Raw genomic sequence first — 21,279 nt, 5'->3', positions numbered from 1 at the left:
ACTAGTGACAATGTTGATTGTTTAAGTTTGTGCACCTTTGAGTTCAAAAAATATAAACGCTCATTTAGAAGTGCTTTTAAAATAACTGAAACCACTTCTAATGAAATTAATTTAGGATTCCAAAAGCAATGGTTTTTGAAAGAAACCATATATATGATTCTTGCAAAAATCACTTAAAGTGTTTTTCTAGAATCCACTGGGATTTACCAAGGATTGGTTTAAAAAACATTTCATCACAGGCACTGTTAGTCATTTTAAAGCACTTCCAAACGAGACCGTGAAATTTTCATGTCACCATCTCAAATAATACTTCCACCATAACAATGAGAAGATGAGATACAAACCCAAAAATCAAGCTTTATGGAAAGCAACATTAGTAATTTGAAATCATTTTATGATACAAAGCAAGAGCACTTCCAAGAAACCTAATGATACAAAGCCACTGATGATATCGCACATCCACTCACTAGGCTGCCCAACTAAACTATTTCTCTAAGAGCAGCTTCATGGCCCTTAAAAGCAAAAAGATAATCTGAACTTCAGTTTGACCACACATGAACAAGACCATGCCTATTTCCGGTATATATCTCGTTGCGATCTTCATCATAGAAGAGAGCAGTTACGTCTTCCAAAGCCTCAGCGACTGTGCTTCTCACCAGAGATGAGTTGCTTAGCTTCCTTGAGGAGCCAGTGTTGCCTTCTGTGTCATCGACCTTGGGACCACCATTGCTCAGATTTATTTTGGCCAGGCATTTTCCGGTTAAGATATTGCTGACATGAATAGATCCAGCTGCAACAAAAACCAAATATGAGATGACAAAATATCCTCCAAACTTTCTTCATAACATCAAAGCTTAGTCACTGTTTGCATCCATAAAAACAACCAGCTCGCAATTTAAAGGAACAAACTAGTTTCAGTGTTAGGTTTTTAGAAAATGACATTGACCATCTTTTGATCTATCAGCTGTTCGCATGTGTGTATTTACTAGAAAGATGCCAGGAACTATTGCTTGAGCAGAAAGATAAGGTAATGAAGTTCATTAAACAGTCACAAGATATATCAAGTTACATTTCTTTTATGGCCATTTAAAAATAAACCAAATTAAGTTTCGGTTTTGAGGTTTAAACCCCATACTATATGTTACAGCCAGCATGAGCAGGAAGAGAACAAGGTTAACTCTGTACCCAACTTCAAAAAACTAGACATGAAAAGGATGTCCCAGTTGACCGTGTATATCTCCCACAGATTTATTACTAACCAGACAGTGGACACACGTGATCATTAGGCAAGATAATTGTTCTGAGAGCAGCCAAGAACTATAAAACCACTGGTTGTATTAAAAACTGAACAGGGAGTGGAAAGAAATACCATTTCCTTCTGACCAATGATCATCAGAATCGGCCTTGCAGTAGGATATGATAAGATCCTGATCGCTTGTTATATAAATGTTATTGGTATTGCAGTCAGGATGCCATAACAAGTGATCCTCAAACGCAGTGACAAGTTCTCCACGAAAGTTCCAGACAGACACCAATCGATTTCTGAATGTCAGGAATAGCTGGTTCTCATACAGAAAGATAAATGCTGATGGAGTTATGAAGTCTGTTCTGCTAACTTCCATCAGCTCAGCATTTCGAATCTGCAAGATAATTAAAAGTTGCTCAGGCATGGATAATCAAGGCAGCAAAAAACCAACTGCCATTAATTGCTATAATTTACTTACATCCAGAATCTGAAGATTCTCATTTTCTTGCTTGACAAGAAGCTTTTCATTGAACTGTTCTATGAAGTCCACCTTCTTATTTCTATGAAGTAGATGATTGAAGTCTTTGAGAACTATGCCATCTTCTATTGACAGAATTTTCAGAGGAACATGGCTACTAGCTCTGTTATAAATCAACAGCATGATGCCTGGACTGTTACAAACAACCGAAATCATGGAGTGCAGTGAATGCAGAAGAATTATATCAAGAACTTAAGCATCACCCATTGGTTTGTGTGAGACATTAACAACAAACTATGCGAAGTAAGCACAGCCGTTTTTCAACTAGAGATTGAGGGTCGGGAACATGACAAAGACATACCTGATTTTGATTTCTTGGACATGTTTGTCTGATATAGAGTACAGCATGGTATAGTTTTTCAGATCAAACACCTTGTATATACTGGCCCAGTACCACAAAAAGGGGATGTCCGTTAGTATCCTATTGAATTTGGTAAACATATATTAGAAACGTTACACAATGAAAACCTACCTATCTTGTGCTGAGTATGTCAGCACCTTGCCATTAACATCATCAAACTCTACAAACCCAGGCCACTTCAAAGACTCAGACTCAAAAAGAGAAAAACCAGCTTCTGGCTGTCCCCTCCTTATATATCTAGCCAATGAATAAACAATAACAGAACATAAGAAACAGATAACCTATGATGGCGCTGAAAAAGTAACACATAAATACTGAGTTCGATCTACCCACTCAATCCTTGTGGATCTGCATTTCAAAGAGCTGAAGTTGTCTGAAGCATACACCGAAACTGTGATGAGTGAATCGTTGTTCTTATTATAGAACAAGCTTCGAATAACTTCATCAGGACTAACATTCATGAAACAAATCCTCTCGTTTTTCTCTGCAATATGAATAGCCAACTGAGAATAGGTAACAATACAGGCATGATAGAAGTTTTTCAATTGTTTTATCAACTGACTTACGTATAAAATTCCATTCACCCACGGTTGGGTCTTAATGCTTGGTTCAATCCAGTCTTGTTTCTACTATTCTAGTCATTTTAAATTCAATTATACTATTTAAATTGCGTATCTCCTCCTACAATTATTGGGATTTATCTTTCAACGACTGACTAACATAACCTATTGTAACATCTGCTACGTTGGGAAAAATATACGGAAATAAATGTATAACAAATGGGTACCCATAATAAATACTGTTCTGCATATTCAATACAGTTTGGCATGTTATTACCTCTACTAAAAGCTGCACAAACACCAGAGTGTGCAAGAGCAAAGACGATGTCACGTGCAGAAACTATCTCAATGACCTTTGTCCTTTTCATCAGAAAAGGCAATATGGCCGAAGAATGCCCCTTGGGATCATGAGTATCATATTGCTCCTGAAGCAGAAATTAACTAATTAGATACCCAAAAAAAAGAAACACAGCATGTCATTGATAACCACCATGATATGCTTGACATATAAAGTAAGGATTACCGTGAATATCAACTTTACTGTTTCGACAGTAAAAGAAAAAAATGTTGGGTCATAAGTTGGAGACATTTGTTAGAGTGACCGTCATACCCCCCACGTGTTGTTACCAATCCACTTATGTTATACCACACTAATTATTTACCAACACTATGCCCTAGGTCCCTAATATATGAACCCCTTCACGCACCCATATCATAACACATGGATTAGCAACATCACGTGACTGCCACACAAAAAATTATTCCATAACTTGAGTTTCTAATGCTCCATAATACGCGGAGTAGACAATTAATGAATTCATTTCCCATTGCAAAGTTCTCAGAGGGGCAAATTTAGTAGGTAATTTAATTAATAAGACCGCAAGTTTTACTCTAAGGCCAACTTCAGCAGAATCTACAGAAACAAACCCTAGACAATAAAAAAGTACAGAAACCAACACGACAGCGAAATATCAAACATGGTCACTGAACCCCAATTCAAAACATCTCTATAATGTCAAAAATGGCCACTGAACCCCAATTCAATTTCAAGTTTCAAGTATCTTACTTTGCTTAAAAGAATTGTTCTAAGTTGAATCCCCAGCAAAATATCAAACAGAAATAAATAATCCCATCAATATAAACAAATTTTCAGGTGAAAAAATTGAAAATTTTCAATTGCATTGGATTAATAATAGCAAGAGGAAATTAAATAAATGAGAAGAAAACGAACCACGAGGTGCATGTTGCGGAACCTCTCCTGGGAATTGCTCATCCCAAAAGCCCGATCACGCTTCGAAGAAATCTCACGCCTCTGAAGCTTCTTCACGCTGTTAACGAACCCATCGGAACCACCCCTCCTCTTCTTCGCCACCACTCGCCGCCCCGAGCACGGCCGAGGACTCGCCGATATCCTCCTTCCCACTTCCATTCTCAACCCTCAGATTCTGGTTCATACACCACCCAACATATATTCGAATTCAAATTCAAATTCAAATATTATATATATATTATATATATACACACACCCAATATCCTCCCTTCAATATAGATGAAATCGAAGCCTTTTGGATCACAACAATTCCCCAAGAACCCTAATTTTGTCCATCATCTGGAGAGCGCTTGTGAGAGGGATTGAAAATTGGGAGAGCTTTGATAAAGGGTCCGAGAACCAGTAATTAGAGATAGAGGGAGAGAATTATGTATTAATATAATCAGAATAAAATAGCAGACGATAATTATCAATAAATAAAAAAAAATGGAAAAAGATGGGCACGTTCCAGATATGTAATTACAATTAAATAAATTATTAATTTCTATTTCCAGATTTTCTGAAATTTTAGAGAAATTTTTAGTTATGATAGGAATACGGATGGTACATCATGTGTTTTTATATAAATGGTTGAAAGTTTTAATTTTAAGTTATTAACCTTTTAACATACATAACTCATCATTTCTATAAAAACACGTGCTCTACCATCTCGTGTGACAATCATTCTGAAAATCTCTCGAAATTTTGAATGTGGCCCGCCAATCCGACACCGCCAAATGCCCTACCATCATTGTTTTGGGTTTTTTTTTTCTTTATTTTTTTTTTTTTTTTTTTTTTTTTACAAACAATCAATAATTTACTCTAAATGATTCTATGTTGCGGGAAGAGTTTAAATACGGAAAGTAATAGATTTTTTTTTTCTTTAATGTCAAAGGACGTAGTAGAATTAAAATTACTAAGGTCTTGTTTGCGCATTCCTATTCGACATCAAATAGTACTATTTAATAATATTTGGTGTTTGGTGTTATTTCGTATTAAATTAGTACTGGATTATTTATGAGGTCCCACCTATTTTATATGATGCGTGCCGGACAACTTATACACTCCAAATCGTCGATATTATTAGTCGGGTCGTTGGAAACAACATCAAGCTGACTGTTTTTCTGTCTCTCCCTTGCTAATTACTCCAACGCCTTCCCAATCCATCTTCTCAACCAATATTCCTTCTCTCTCTCGACAAAGAAGGAACCAGAGTTTGGAGTGTGCGACTGTATATGGTTGATAGGGATGGGGATTGGGTGGTGGAATAAGTTGGAATTGGGGCTAATCGATGAACAGGCCATCGACCTGTATTTGCAGATGCTCATGGTGAACATCCATGGTGGCAACGTTTTCGTTTGGATCAGAGGTGGTAGTTTTTAGTTTTTTCCCATCAAATCAACGGGCTCTAATACCAAATTTGGTTTTAAATTGTGAAACTCAGTGCCATAAATGTTCTTCAATCTTCTTTTGAGGAAATAAATGAACATGATAATCTTTGATTCTTTGTGCATCAGCAACTTTTATTAATAGGAGGAAGAATAATGGACAAAAACCAATGTTCTAAAAAAAGGCTTAGGCGCTAGGCGGTGATGACCCGAGGCGTTTTCTTGCAAATCGGTTAGAAAAATCGGCTGGGCTTTAAGCAGGCTAGGTGGTTTTTTTTTTTTTTTTGAAATTAGAAAAAAAAATCCTATCTACATTACTATATTTCCTTATTTTCCTCCTATTTTGCATTTTATGTGGTTTTAAATTGTGAACTTATTGTGCATGTATCATCGTACAATACTGCTCGCTATGGTTATATGGCATATATGCTTAATGTGTTTTTAAATTTTGGACTTGTTAGATACTCTTTTTGCATTTTATCATTCTTTTATTATCTTATCCATGGATTTCATATAAGTATAATTTTTTATAAGTGTCAATATGCACCTAGCCGTTGAGGCGCTAGGCGCCAGCCTGCCGCCGACTAGCGCCTAACGTTTTTTAGAACCTTGACAAAAACAAGTCCAAGATGAATTGAGTTTGTTTTTTTTTTTTTTTTTAACTGAGAATAGATCTTATCAGTGCTCTTTAATTTGTTTATTCTCTTAAAAAGTATATAGACTTTTTTTTTTAAATCCTGTTTTTAATCTGGTACTGCGTCAAATGCCTGATTAAATAGTCAGTACGCCCGACTAAATAGTCAGTACGCCCGACTAAATAGTCAGTACTATCGAATGATATATTATCCTATTTTATTAAAATAGTCAGTACAGTCCAAACTGCCAAACGAAATCTAAGTGCGTGCATTTGGGACGACCACATTTTTAGTCGAAATTATTACAAGGTTTACTTTTCTCAGATTCCACTATGAATTTTTGCATTTTGGACGTTTGACTTTTTGGTCATTGGTTAACTTGACGACATGCCGTACATAATACCTTATAAATTGACATGAAAATCACAGTTCTTCTGGATCAGACCTTTTAAAGGAAAAGATTCTCATTTTTCAATAAAAAATAAGGACACTTTATTGATTATTAGATTTGATCTTAATGAAATTATATGATTGAGATTAAATCACAGGCCACAGAATCTCAATCACATGATTTCAATAAAGTCAAATCTAACGATTAAGAGGATGTTCCTATTTTTTTAAAAAAATAGAAATCCCTTCCCTTAAAGGCTTCCCCTTCTGGATCCCCCAAAAATAATCTTCACAGAATTTCAGCTTCTCCTCAATCGATGCTTCCTACCCAAAACGTAAACTAGTTGCACAATTTTATCTCAATGTTGTAAGGGTAGCTTCTAGGCAGTAAAAAAAAACAAACGAGTTGCGTATCTACCATGTCATAAATTCAACGGAGAACAACTCATTTCGAAAATCACCTTGTAAAGTTGGAGCAAAATTTAGTTGGCCCTGAGCATTGGTTCCATATGGGGGTCTGGTGCCCCCCAACTTCAAAGGTTTTAGGCAAACTAAGATGCAATGAACTTATAGCTCAAAGTGATTAAGATTTAAGAGTGTTTATTATTGCAATCGATGTTCTCTATTCGATTTTATCTTCCCACTATCGCTTGAATAAACAATACTAAAAATAAAAGAAAAAAAGGCAGAGGACGGCGACGCCAATGATGGGACAAAATGACTGTTGCACCATGGATATTCATCGTGCAAGAACAAAATGACCATCAGGCGGGGGAGTTTTGGGCTCGGCCGCTGAACATGATGTGGTGGTCGAGGGATTGGCGTCGGCCACACGTTGTCAGGTACGAATGTTGTACCTGACAATGTGTCTCTCGATAAGGTCTGTTGTCATAAGCACAAATAAAATATCCTCATTGCTCGGGTCAAAAACTAGCGTAACAACAGTACCATCTCTGGACCAATCACTTTAGTTTCAATAACAAATTGGCAGCTCCTCCATGGATCATGACCGTTTGAACATCTTGTTCGTCGTCCAACTCCCAGATAGACAGTGTGCGGGTGGACGGGTTGTGCGCACACAGCCACGGACACCCATTCCCGACTGGGTACTCTATTGACTCATCACGTTTACTGAAACAACATTTCTAACGAGCTCTACTGCTTGTAGTAGAGAAGCTAGCACTATCAGTGTTCTCGATCATGAACGGGTCCAACCAATACAACATTATGTTGGCGATGTTGTGGTGGTACTCCGGGCTAAATCCCTATAAAAATGTTACTGAGTGAATAAAAATGTCTACATCTTGAAAAAAGTTTGATTTCAGACTCAATCCAGTACATTTACTACTAATTCCGCGGCAGATCCTATGGCCGACGCCCCACCTCTTTCGAGAAGCGAAATGGCCAGTTCAGATTCATGCCACCCTCTCAATCCGCCGGCCAATTTCCTCAACGTCTCCACCTTCACTTCTCGTATCCACATCGGGGCAAATTTCACCATCAAACCCACCAAACAAGAAACATAAGCTTTCCAAGTAGCTGGATGACAACCAAGTGATATGTTCCCCTCCAATGACGCTGCCAGAAAGTCCATGTGGATCCCGACCACCCTGGCTCTTCTAGAGTGTGCCCATGACGGCAAGTTGTCTCCGATGCCCCATTCAATTGAGCCGGACAGAATCACCAGATATGCCATTGCATACCCCTCCATTACACAAGACACAGCATTCACCTCCCCGAGTCTCTCTTCCTTTGATGAGAGCAACCAGTTTGGGATGGTTTCCCGGTACAGTTCTTGAACTAGCTGGACTCCGCCTGCCACGCACAAGAGACTTGCACCAAGTGAGGCCACTTCCTTTATCTTTACAATGGATAGGCTCTGTGATACCTGACTAGAATTCAAGCGAGGGGAATCCGTGCTTGCACATCTGGTGGCTAATTTCACAGCATACTCTGCTACTATTCCTACAATCACATCACTCACATGTTGGACAACATGTATTGTCCGACAAGAGCACAGGTATAGAAACCCAGGTGCCACGAAAGGACGAGCATTAATATCTGTGACAGTAAAACCCAATAGACCATTCACACCACTTTGACTGGACAAAGAAGAGGTTGAAACATGGAGCGTGCCAAGAAATGAGGAGAAGCAACTTCTCAGAAGCTGCGCAAGAGCATCTTTGTTTTGTCTAAATATGGCGCGAGAAGTTGCTATAACAATGAAATTATGCCAGCGGCGGACTTTTTGAGCCCACAAACAGCCTACAATAGGCATGCTAGGCCAATCACAACCCGATGGACAGCTGTCCAAGGCTAACCCAGCAACAGCATAGATGTATTCAACGCTCTTCTCAAGTTTGAAAGTAATGGTTAAACTCACAAGAGCAGCCAGTGGAAGTGGGAGTGTTGCAGTTGAAAGCTCTGCATGGCAATAAAAGGGTTTTAGTATTGGAAATGCAAAGGATATCCTTCGGTGAGTATGACCTTACATAAGTTGAACCAATCATTATCAATCTCTATGAGCATCTGTGTGTGAGCTATAGCACCATAATAGGATTATCAGAATGAATCCTACTAAGAATATGAAGACAAACGAAGTTTAATTACCAGAGGCACAGCTCGGAACATTGACACCAACAGCATCGAGTATTTCTTTTATTTCAGACTCAACTGATTGAAGAACCGCTGCTGGACTAGGCCAATCTATTCCATTCATAGGCACTGGTTTCCATATACCATGAGTAACTTCTGCAGAGAAGTAACTAATTATGGCAGCAAGAGAAGCGGGCAGAAACTCAACGAGGTCTCTCAGGCCTGCAAAAGCATTTAAGGGATCATTAGAAGGAATTTCATCTAAAATTTAAGAAGTAAACTAGACATCCTAATTTCCATAAAGTTACATATCCATCAGCTGTATGAAAGAAGCCGAATTTAGAAACAAAAGCTAAAACCATTTAATGAGCTTCGACTGACAAGTGCAGTAGCATCCGACTAACCTGTTATCAGGTCCCGAGATGAAAGCCTGCCATGGGTGCAAGCAGTTAACATGGCCTCAAGGACAAAAGGAATGGCTTCCAATACCTCCCAAGCAGTAAGCACTGGTCTCTGACACGCATCCTTTCTAGTATCTGCAGGGGAGCCACTAATACTGGCGCTTGATGGTCCAGAAGAGTTACTTGATGGTGCCCCACTTCTAGTTATTTTCCAGTAAATCATACTTAATATCTTATTAGCAACTTCATGGACAGGATTTCCACTAGAGAGACTGGAAAGTGTTGAAGCTGTACAAGATTTGTGTTGACGGTACCAGGCTTGTAATTTTGGATAAGAATCAATGTACATAGCTTCCACAGATGACGATTCAAGTTGATCCCCACTGCCGTTTGTCTCATTCCGGGCAGGTGCAATGTGGCCATTGCGCAATAACAAAAGATACTCCAACGTCAGCACACCTCCAACTGGTCCTCCTCTGTCCGTAATGTATTGCTCAAGAGGTGGTCTATAAAATTTCCATAGACGAAATAGAAAAAGAAATGCCAAAGAAAAGACCATGTAAATGGAGGACTCGTCACCCATGCTTGATTTACGTGATCCAAAGACCTCACAAAGCGGAATTAAAGAAGCTGCAACTTCCGGGACCTGTATGAATAGAGATTTTTTGGAGCCATAAAAACGCCAGAACTTCAACTTCATATGACTTACTTGAAATCAAATACAAAGAACGGCTTTACGAGAAGAAACACATGCCAAGTTTAAGTAATTCTATGATATCAATATACAAACCATGAGACTATTTCACTCACCTTACCATGCAAAGAAAGGATGTGAACTGTATCAATATAGGAAGCTCCGAAAAGGAGGGCACTCAGCATTGACATATAATCAATTAAGTGACTTCTTGGTCCAGTATGATTCGGAGGTACAGGAGGAGAAAGAAGCTTCACCACAAAGCGCACAACATGTTCCTGAAAGCGGCAAAGTTCAAGGATCCAAACGTAATTCTCTTAATAATAATTTTCTTAAAAGCCAAACCATTGTCAAATTTGAAGAACGACATGAGTTAAAAGGCACCATTAGGCTCTTTGAGAAAAATAGGACTTGAAAAATAGTCAAATGTAAAATCTCCAGCATTACTGCATGAATTTTCAACCTGAATGTTCCATCCACTTCTGAGAGATGCACCACATAGAATTTTTGCAGCGGCTGACTTCTCCTCATCAGACCCATTTAGTGCAATATGATATAACTTCTCTATCTCTTCTAAACTTGAACAGGAGAAAGAGAAGAAAATAATCAGCTAAAGATCAGCTCGTATTATACTAATTTCAGATGTTTTTCATTTTACCTTGAAGCTGGTGTCGTGATAAGGGAGTTTATTAGGGAATCCCTCAGTGGTTCTCCTTCCATGAATGTTGACCAAGGGGATTTTTGAATTGGTGTTGTGTTTGATGGTGACATCGTGGACGCAGACACATAACCGGGCCAAAAATATGCTGATGTGTCAATTAAATTTCTTGCAATGCAAGCTTCCACAATAAGATGCCTCATGTCACCACCTGAAAAACATGGGAGGCAATGGCAAAATTATTACCGGAACCAAATTCAGAGACAGTAGAGGGATGCATGTTTACACTTTTTCTGTAATATGAGATCCACGCCTAAAACAAACATCCATTAATCATGATCAAATCAAAATGAGTGGTGAGACAGATTTCTAAAATAAACCTGCTTTGATACAGACGTCACCACCACTGCCTCCTGTTGTATCCTTTTCATTCTTGGAGTTACGTACAAAATGAGCTGATTTTGTTGCTGCAATATTCGCTGAATCAACCACTGATGAAGGAGGGCACAAGAGGCCAGAGAAGTTTCCAAGGGCCTGGAGAGAAGAAATCAGGCCCTGTTTCTTTGACGAATTAGCTTTACCACCCATTTTGTGTCCATATCCATTCTCCGTATTCCCAGATACAGTATCTCCCTGAATAGAAGAGGAATTCATTTTGGTCTCATCCTTCAAAATGTTAGCAATGGCCAAGGGGACAATAGACAGAAGAATACAAAGACGGGACTCAAGATGTGGTACAGGGCCTTCAACAGGGTCACGTTCCTGCAAAAGAAGAATGAAGGAGAAATTAAGTATCTATGCTAGTTTTTTTCCTTTCTAAATATATGCTGACATGGAGTAGTCTCAACTCGTTGCACAAGTCGAAGGGCTGAGAGCCAGAGTGCTAGGAAGGTTTCTTGCCAGCTTGCCTGGTTAAATACTTGCAGCGTCTTGATTCCTTCTGCGCTGGGTCAGTGAAATTAGGAATTAATTGAATTTCTTGCAGTTTTCTTTTCTTTATTCACTCGGAACTAAAGTCAGACATGCAGGCATGCATACATATAAATTCATTTGAGACTCTTCAAAAGGACTTTACCTGCAAGTATATCAATAACTGATTTAATAGAAAGTTGCTTCCCATCCATTGCATTTTCCATGTATATATCGAAACGGACCCAACAAGTGGAATGACCAAATCCTGAGTTGCAGTGGAATACTGGCTTCTGAGATCCATTATCAAGAAGCACCCCAATGAGCTGGTGCTTATTTAACTGGTATTTAAAACCAGAGACTCTTTGGATGTTGGCAGACAATCTTGCCAACGGTTCCACTGCAGATCTGAAATCTGACGATGCACGATGACGTCCTTCGAGAAATCGTAGCCTCTGCAGGAGGCCATTGAATATTTCAGGCCTATGAATAGATGTGGATTAGACAAAAAAAAATTATTATTAGTCTCTCGACTATCAACATGTATCCTTTTTCATATGAATGTTTTTGGTTCACTGACACAGCAATGTAAGAAAATTATTAAACAGTGTGAGTTGTCAATATTGCACGGTTGGATTCTGACAGCATCTGCAAACTGAAGGTGAGAAATATTATGAATGAGAGGCTTACATATTCAAGTGAACAAGTCGAAGCAGAACCAAAGCTTTTCTGCTTTCAGTTAGTTTCGCCAGCACCTCTATGGCCAAAAAAGAATTCATTTTCCTTATCCGTTCACGATGTTCTTCAACTTTGAGATTCTGACTTTCTCTGGAATCAATTTCCATATTTCTGTAGTCTGCACCTCCGAAATCTGATCTCGGCCTCTTTCGGGATGTCATTTTGAATCCCCAATCATCCAACGTGCTGTCAATCAAGCTACTGATTACACTGAAAAAGAACAAGACCAAGGCATGTCCAAGCTCCACAACATGAACCTTATAAGTCTGAGAAAGCTCAAGGGCAACATCAATGGATTCCGTTATCCTGAAGGACAGAAGAATGAAAATTTCAGCAGTTCATTTAATTGATTGAGTGCAAAAACCATGCTAACAATGTCGGTATTCCTTTTCCCAAACATTTTCACTTGTGCTAACGAAACCAAACTAAACCATCTAAACCAAGACAGAAAATTTTCACCTAGTTTCGAAAATGCATAGAGATTAAACCATCTAACCAACCAAGATGCAAACTTTCCACCAAAATTAAACCATCTAAACCACAATGGCATTAGGCAAACAGAAAATTAATCAAAATAGAGCATAATATAAGCTTGGCACACTCACTTTTCTTTGGAAACATCACCAGAAAGTGGACCACATGAAAATGCATATCTCCTTAGGAGTTCAAGATAAAGTCTATAAGCTTCTGGTTGCGACCATCTATGAGGAATCACCCTGCAACATAAAAGCACACAAAAAGAAGCAATCAAACAAAACCATGATAACAACGTCAATGTGCTAATCGGGTAGCGAATTTCACCCCATTTAGCCATATGCGCTCCAAATTGAATATTTTATAATCTTTTCTGCACTCGAATGCGGCTAAAAGTTGAGTGTCAAAATCGCTAGACGAAACTAATAAAAAAAGGAGCGAGTGGGGGAAGTGAGGAGCACGACCGATCCGGCAAAACAACTCAAAAGATAAAGAAGTATCGTTAATTTCTTCATGCTCGTTCCAAGTTCGAATTACCATTTTGTGCAAATAAGAATCCCCTTCTTTACATGATTTCTTCTTCATATCGATAGATATAGGATCTATGGAGCAATTACTTAGAAGTACATTTTGTGAGTACCTGGAAGACAGCATGGAGAGGATATGGAGAGGGGAGAGGAGGCCGGAGGAGAGAGCAATGTCAAGAAACTTCCAAAGGGATGGTCGGTTGTGTTGGAAGCAGAGTTGGGAAACCAACACTTCCCCCAACTCAATGCTCGGAGCTGCCTCAACCCATTTCCCCACTTCCACCGCCCACTCCACCGGGCTCTCTGTCTCCCTCTGCTTCCCCGCCGTCACCAGCTCCGCCACCCGACGCTGCAATTCACTCCCCATTCCAAATTCCAGTAGACCCCACCAGCAAAGTTCCTCCCTTTTCTATCCAATTCATATTGTTTTGGATTTTCTCAAATTTATAGTTAAAAATTCCCAGTCGCTCACGCAACATAAATAATAATAAAATATTGGTATTTACAATTTTGTGTGCAAAGATGTAGGAGCACCTACCTCATCCACGCCCTAATCAAACTAAAACTCTCTCCACGTATGAGAAAAGCTTCTACAACTTTCGGCACCGTTGAGTCGTGAGCAAATACCTCACTTACCCCAAGCCAGCGGAAGATTTGGTGCTATTGACCAATCTCTTCAACGACCAGGCGCTGCCGCTGCCCCTTTGAATTCATAGACTCCTCCTCCCAACTCTTCGTTAAAAGCACGTTAGCTTGACTGTTGAAACGCGTAGAAAGTAAGGGTCAAAATGACACAGCAATGCCAAACAATTTTCGTTCCAACGTTATAAAATATTTGAATAAAAATATAAAATGACGGAGAGTTTATTAAAAAAATCTTACTTAAAAAAAAAATCTCTTTTAACATTTTTCATTGTTTAATTCACACGAAATAATAAGCAAAAAATCTGTGCAGAGGCAGATTTTCTAAACAAAGTGATCGATTACTCGAATTGGTTCCTGCTTCCTTGTACCCAAAAAGTTGGGAGAGTTCGGTTCGAGCGTTCATCGATTAGTTGGGTCTATATGCTAATATCTTCAACAAAAACTCTCTATTTTAACATACATTAGTGTATTTATTATTTACAAATTTATTTTCTTTTAGATTTGATTATAATTTATTCATCATTTTATTTTAAGAAAACTAATGAAAATAACTTAAAAACTTTAATTTTTAACGATAAAGACAAAAAAAAAAAAAAAAAGTGAAAATGAATAGTACTATAATTGACTTTTTAGTTTAAAAATATAATTTTTTCGTTAAAATGAAGAGTATCGAGAACTTTTTGTTAAAATTTCTTTTTATTTTCCTTCTAGACTCTTTCATCTCTTTGTCATCGCTGAAGCAATTCTTTTACTCTCTCCATCTTTTTTCTCTAGAAGCAATTCTTATACTCGTATCTTCTCCATTTTGTCTCCACCCAGTTTCTTTAGAAGCAATTCTTTTGCTCTCTCTCCACTCCATTTCTCTCTCCTCCATCTTTCTCTAGAAGCAATTTTTTACTCTCTCCACTCCATTTTTTTCTCCACCCATCCTTCGGGACTCTCTTTTGTCTCTCTCTAAAAGTACAAGTAGTAAATCGATCAATTATGTTGTTAATGGGTATCAATTAAAACTATTTAATATGATATTATTATAATATGATATAGAGGTAAGATTGATAATGATAATAATTATGTAAAATGAAATCAAATTAAATCAATCTTAATATGTGTTCATTAACAACGTAATATTTTGATTTGTTATCTCTATTAAAAACAATTCTTTTACTTTTTCTCCTTGCCATATGTTCTCTGCCCAATCTCATCTCAGCTCTCCCTTATCTTCTCCGTCAAATTTTATCACCTCTGCTCTACATCTGCTTTCGTAATCCTCTTTTTTCGTCAATTATTCGTCTCTAGGGCTAAAATCAATTACTGAATAGGTGGTGCAACGGGCACACAGACGCGAGCAGAACAAATAGAAAGGGTCGATAGGAAAGAAGCAAAAGTCAGTTTTAATAGTATTTTCAGTTTTACTTCTATTATTTAACGTTATATGTCGTTGTATCATCGACATAGACGTCAAACTAAGTTGTATACCATTAAATTTTCTATACAACGCATCATTTGATTCAAATTTCAAGCCCAAATGCCAATGAATCAAATCATTTCTTACAAATCTACTGCCAATGAAAGACTCTTACAATACAAATGCAGCACAACGGTTATATTTTATATGATCTTTGAAATTACCTCATTCTATCAAGATGATTATTGAAATTGAAAATCAATCAAAATTATCTCTAAAAATAGATATCGCAAATCAATCTACTCCTTCCGTTACAATCTTGTTCTATTAAAATTTTTGTTATATGATGACAATCATGACATGGCACATAAATAAGTATCACAAGTCTAATTAAATATTACCATGTGGATTAAAAATATTTAAATAATTAAAAATAATTTTATTTTTTGTATTATTAAAAACTTTTAAAAAAGGAAAGAAAAAAAAAGGAAGATGTGTTCATTTTCTTCTCTCCCAACCGAACACAACCACGCCCAAATCCCTTCTCATTGAATTAATTTCTCAATTAATGGGGAAATGAAAGGAGAGAAGTAACAGCAGGTGAAGGGACCGAAGGAGCTCGTGATTGCACCGTGGGTGCAGGGGGTGAGTTATCAGCTGGTGGAGGACCATATTTGGGACCAGATGGAGGAGGTGTGACGGTGGGGCATGGAGGAGATTATTCTGGTGCTTCTCCTTATGGTGCTAGTGAAGAATCGGACGAAGGGGACAGGACATCAGCTGGAGGAGATGGGGACTCCGTGGATTGAGGTGGCGGTGAGGCTTCTGCTGGAGGTGTTGGGGAAGATTAGGGAGGGGGAGAATCTTTTGATGGATGTGGTGGGGAAGCATCTGGTGGGGGTTCTTACGTAGCCGGAGGACAGGCAGCTGGTGTAGAAGGTGGTCGCGATGCTGCAGGAGGTAATGACGGGAGTGGAGAAGCAGTAGCTAATTTTTTGGCTTATTATATCAATTCCATCACCAAACTTCTCAAAGTTGTTGATGCATTAGCAATTAAAATTGTGAGGAGGAATTAGTGCAGATGTGATTGTGTTCAGGTGGAAGGAGGACTAGGAGATGTGTTCTTTTTTTTTCTTTCCTTTTTTAAGTATTTAATTATACAAAAGATAAAAATTCTTTTTAATTATTTAAATATTTTTAATCCACATGGCAATATTTAATTAAACTTGTGGAATCCAGTTATATGTCATGTCATCACATAACATAATTTTTAACGGAATTGTAACAGAAGGATTAGATTGATTTGCAACACTCATTTTCAGGGACAATATTGATTGATTTTCAATTTTATGGACCATCTTGATGGGTGGGTCAATTTTATGGACCATTTGCGATAAAAATCCTATTTTATTTAAACTTCTTATAACTTTCTTTGTCAATTAAAAAAGGGCAAAGAGATAATTTGATCTTTTATTACACAATAAATCATGAGTAGTAATGTAATTTCACATAAATTAAATTTTGTTGTTTTTTTTTTTGGTTCTTCACCTACATGTGGCAGAAAACAATTATACACATACACCGTGGTGTGTGTTTGAGCTCTACTAAAACCCCTTCTCCCTAACAACTAACAATTTAACTTATTAACTATCGTTAGTAAAGAAAAATCTAAACTATATATTAATAGAACCCTCTTTGTCAACCAAAAGATGTTGAAAAAATTAATTAGTCTTCTATCACAACTAAAAAGTTAAGGACAATAACGTAGGGTGAGTCCCCTTGGCATCGCGCGATGATGGTGGGTCCCTTGACCCCACGTGTAGGGTGAGTCCCCTTGACTCCACGTGGTTGTCGATGTGTGAATCTCCCATGTGTGACCCACTAATTGGATCTCACATGAAGGGGTGTTGAAATGTTCCATATTGACCGTATCAATGAGATGTCTCACATCGACCGTATCAATGAGAAAAGAAGAGTTTAAATATCTTAACCCCATTCCAACTAACACCTTTGTGATTAAACCTCACACCTGACGGATTATGCAAGTGGTAATTACCAAGTTGAGAACAATATCAATGTTGTTAAAAGTGGACATTTGGCCCATCTTTTTGATAATTCTATAGTTAATACGTACGTTTATATTATACTTGTACTGTAAAAGTTGTCACCTTATCAAATTTCAAGCCCAATTGCCAATTCAATAAAAAAGATTCTTACCAATTCTTTCTTTTGCTTGTCGAATAAAATGAACCCACCAGGCAGTGCAACCTACCGCCTCCAAATCTTCGACCTTCCCTCAATGAAGATTTTGCCTTTAGAGCAACTCCAGCGTTGCAAATGCCCCTTAGGGTAAGTCACTATTGAATAGCCTCTAATGAACAATAACTGTCTTTTGCATCTACACCTCTACACTGAATAGCCATGACAATAAGCAATAAAATATTAGTATTTTTTTTATTTTATAAAATAATACAAAATAATTTTATTTGTAATTTCGGATAAGATTTTCAATCGTTCTCGTTGTGTCACATGTTATTATCCGATAAGATAATTTTTTATGATAGATTTTGATAAGATATTTATCCAACGCCCTCGTGCCACGTGTCGTTAGCTTTTCAGAATCGTTAAGGATAGGTTTCCGATAAGATTTTTAACCAATCACGTCGTTTCACATGTCACAATCTGAAAACAACCTTTGATGATGAATTTCGATCAAATTTTTAACGAATGATGGCATGTCACGTGGCATTATCTACAACCTAATCCTTTCTTTTTCCTCCATATAACCCATCATCCCAAACCAAAAATCACACACCAAAATCAAAATCTCTATCATTATTCATAGTTTCTGCTTCCTTCTTCACCAAAATTAAAATTTCTGTCATTATTCATAGTTTATGCTTCCTTCTTACAATGTTTTATTCTTTAAGGATGTTGTGGGAAATTGAGGAACAAGAGAAAGAATTGTTTAAGCAAGGGAAATAAATATTCAATCTCCAGGTGGCTCAAAATAAGATGGAAGACGAAAAGGATGAGGAGCATAGAATGAGAGATGACGAAGCAAGAAGCCAAAGTGCCTCACATTCTCATTGAGTCATCTAAGTTGTGGCTCAGATCTGCAGGCCCAGTCGTTCCACAAACCTTGATTGAAGTAGGCAATGACGAGGTACATATCTCTTGGACGATTATTCTGTCCGTAACAGTGCATTTCCTGATACGTACTTTAGACATCGTTTTGTAATGGAACGACATTTGTTCAACAAAATCACGATTGCTGTTTGCAACCATGATTCTTACTTTGTGCAAAAGAATGATGTTTTTGGTGTTATGGTTCTCCTTCCTGAGCAAAAAATTACTGTTGTCTTGTGGATACTTGTATATAGAGCATCTGCAGACCAAGTGGATAAGATAGCGAGGATAGGGAAGTCAACCATTCTTGAGTCCCTAATGAGGTTTTGCACCATAATCGAATCTCTCTACACCGCAGGGTACCTCTGTAAACCTACTGAGATGGACTTGCAAAGGCTTCTGAAGAAGGCCAAGATGCGAGGTTTTTCTGGGATGATTGGAAACATCAACTGTATGCACTGGACTTGGAAAAATTGTCCAAGTGCATGGCAATGAGCTTATGCAGACAGAAAATGAGCAAAAAGTATCATTTTGGAGGCAGTGGCATCATTTGATACATGGATTTGTTACGCTTTTTTCGATGTTCCAGGGGCTCAAAATGACTTCAATGTCCTTGCCCAATCCCTAATATTCAACAATGTCCTGCAAGGAAAAACAGCAAAAGTCACGTACTGGGTCAACAGACATAAGTACCACGGACCATACTACCTAGCAGACGACATTTACCCAAGGTGGTCATCGTTTGTCAAAATAATGTCACGTCTGCGAAGTGCAAAGGAAAAACACTTTGCAAGCTGTCAAGATGGGTGTATGAAGAATGTGGAGTGTTGTTTTGGTATCCTCTAAGCTCGTTGGGTGATTGTCAGGGGTGATGACGTGCATCATTCTTCACAACATGATTGTGGAAGATGAGTACAATTATGATGTCGTTGATGAATATAATCCAGACATGATGAACAATTCCATAACACAAATATATTGTGCTCATGAAGCCACCGAAGAACCCGTGCAACACGAGCCATTACAAAAGGATGGACGTTACAATGAAACGCTCATGCGACGATATACTGCGATTCAGGACCCATATATGCACAATGTCCGACAAATTGACTTGATAGAGCACCAGTGAGAATTGAAACAATCTCAAGAAACTTAAGTTCATTTATGGTGTTTGTTGTTATTTGGTGTGTTTTTTAAGTTCATTTAGTGAGTTTTTTTTTTTTTTTTTTAGGTGTGTGTTTGTAATTTTATCTAATCTTATTTGGTGTGTTTATGTCCTTTGAATAGGACAATCTTTGACAATATTCCAACATTCACACCGGTTGAATGATTTGTTTTTGCTTTTGATTTTGGCATTATACCAAGTTTGTGCTTGAAGTGTCTACACAATGCAGGAGAAGAAATAATTATAATCAAAGTAGCTAATGTAAATTTGGGTATAGTACAAACAAATAAATAATATATTATTACCTGATCCGCTAGATTTTCCCCACTTCGAAGATTACTACTAGCTTGTGCCAAGCCGTCTCTCCACATACTAAACGATTGGCTAAGTATTCTCTAATGTCTGGACATTGATTCTTTGGTTCTTTTCCCACCAATTTTCTCAAGATAATTGGTATGAATAAGACTCCACATTTCTCGCAACTACATCTCATTACCCATAATCGGATCATGAGTAACTTCAACCCAGCTATAACACAACGTAACATCTTTATTAAGCGTCCAATTCGTACCTGCATCATTAATCATTTTGCTGGAAACCAATTGGATTGAAACTTTGAGAGAAAGATTGGAATATGGTTGAAAGTATTTGAGAAAATATGAACTTGTGGTGTAAGGTAGAAGATAATAGGAAAGTATTTATAGAAAAGTAAAATCATTTTTTTTTATTTTTTAAATTTTTTTTAGGATTTTTTTAATTAATTTTTTTATTCACATAATTAATCTCTATCGTTGGATTAAAAAAATTTTGAATTCCAGCCCTCCAGATTGTGCCACGTGGCACAACAGTAAAATTTCAGATTTTTTTTACTTTTTATTTTTTAATTTATAAAGGCGAATAACATGGATTGTTGATCTCAAATCCAACGGCTAAAATTAATGAAGTTTTTATTTTTTTTTTCTACCATTCGAAATCCAACGGTCCATAAAATGTAATTGTTGAAATCCAACGGATGTGAAGAAGCCACGTGGCTTCCCCAACGGTAACTTTCATAAATTACGCCGTCGGGCCCCACGTTTGAAAACGTGTCGGAGACGTGCCACCATGCGCGCTTGAAGTGCACGCGCTTGACGCAAAAAACACAGAAACATGGCTGATGTCCCCTTAACGTCAGCCTTGCGTCACCTGGCCATCGGGCTCTCGGGCCAGCTACTCATGTCGGGCCTCTCCCTCGGGCTTAATCGCCAGCATGGGTTGGACTTGCTTGCTGGGGCGATTTGGCCCTGTGTTGATCGCTGGTCCATCGGGCTCCAGCATACGCTGGAGCTACTCTTACCAAACTGCACGACCATTTAATAAAAAAAATGAGCAAAGTGCAGAGGCAAAGGCAAAGGGAGTTAGAGAGGTTGGTGTCATTGGTTATATGAAATAACAACTGCAATTCGCGTTGCATGTTATCAGGGCCGTCTCTAAGATTTCGGGGGCTCTGTGCGAAATTTATAAAAAGACCCC

General features: G+C 38.0%; 2 protein-coding genes across 3 annotated transcripts; both read right to left on the bottom strand.

Moving 5' to 3' along the window:
• Positions 1-337: 337 nt before the first annotated feature.
• On the bottom strand, positions 338-4,379 carry LOC137722490 (uncharacterized). 2 transcript variants are annotated; one of them, XM_068461504.1, is made up of 9 exons: positions 4,232-4,378; positions 3,937-4,150; positions 2,983-3,130; positions 2,479-2,629; positions 2,257-2,382; positions 2,086-2,166; positions 1,725-1,917; positions 1,370-1,640; positions 338-790 (listed from the first exon to the last, which is right to left on the bottom strand). In XM_068461504.1, the coding sequence occupies exons 2-9, from the start codon at positions 4,132-4,134 to the stop codon at positions 540-542; spliced, it is 1,419 nt and encodes a 472-aa protein (XP_068317605.1). In that variant the 5' UTR covers positions 4,135-4,150; positions 4,232-4,378; the 3' UTR covers positions 338-539. The 2 variants fall into 2 exon arrangements, with proteins under 2 accessions (XP_068317605.1, XP_068317604.1); XM_068461503.1 differs by having other exon boundaries at positions 3,937-4,379.
• A 3,293-nt stretch (positions 4,380-7,672) lies between these two features.
• Positions 7,673-14,218, bottom strand: LOC137722612 (mediator of RNA polymerase II transcription subunit 33A-like). Its single transcript, XM_068461652.1, has 12 exons — positions 13,537-14,218; positions 13,028-13,138; positions 12,375-12,728; positions 11,851-12,167; positions 11,624-11,715; positions 11,156-11,537; positions 10,776-10,986; positions 10,581-10,695; positions 10,234-10,395; positions 9,427-10,069; positions 9,038-9,244; positions 7,673-8,851 (listed from the first exon to the last, which is right to left on the bottom strand). The coding sequence occupies exons 1-12, from the start codon at positions 13,788-13,790 to the stop codon at positions 7,755-7,757; spliced, it is 3,945 nt and encodes a 1,314-aa protein (XP_068317753.1). The 5' UTR covers positions 13,791-14,218; the 3' UTR covers positions 7,673-7,754.
• Positions 14,219-21,279: the final 7,061 nt, after the last annotated feature.

This window comes from Pyrus communis, chromosome 17, assembly GCF_963583255.1.
Source record: "Pyrus communis chromosome 17, drPyrComm1.1, whole genome shotgun sequence".
Taxonomy (NCBI): Eukaryota; Viridiplantae; Streptophyta; class Magnoliopsida; order Rosales; family Rosaceae; genus Pyrus; species Pyrus communis.
The sequence above is the reverse complement of the archived record's forward strand: the minus strand, read 5'-3'. Positions and strand labels throughout refer to the sequence as shown.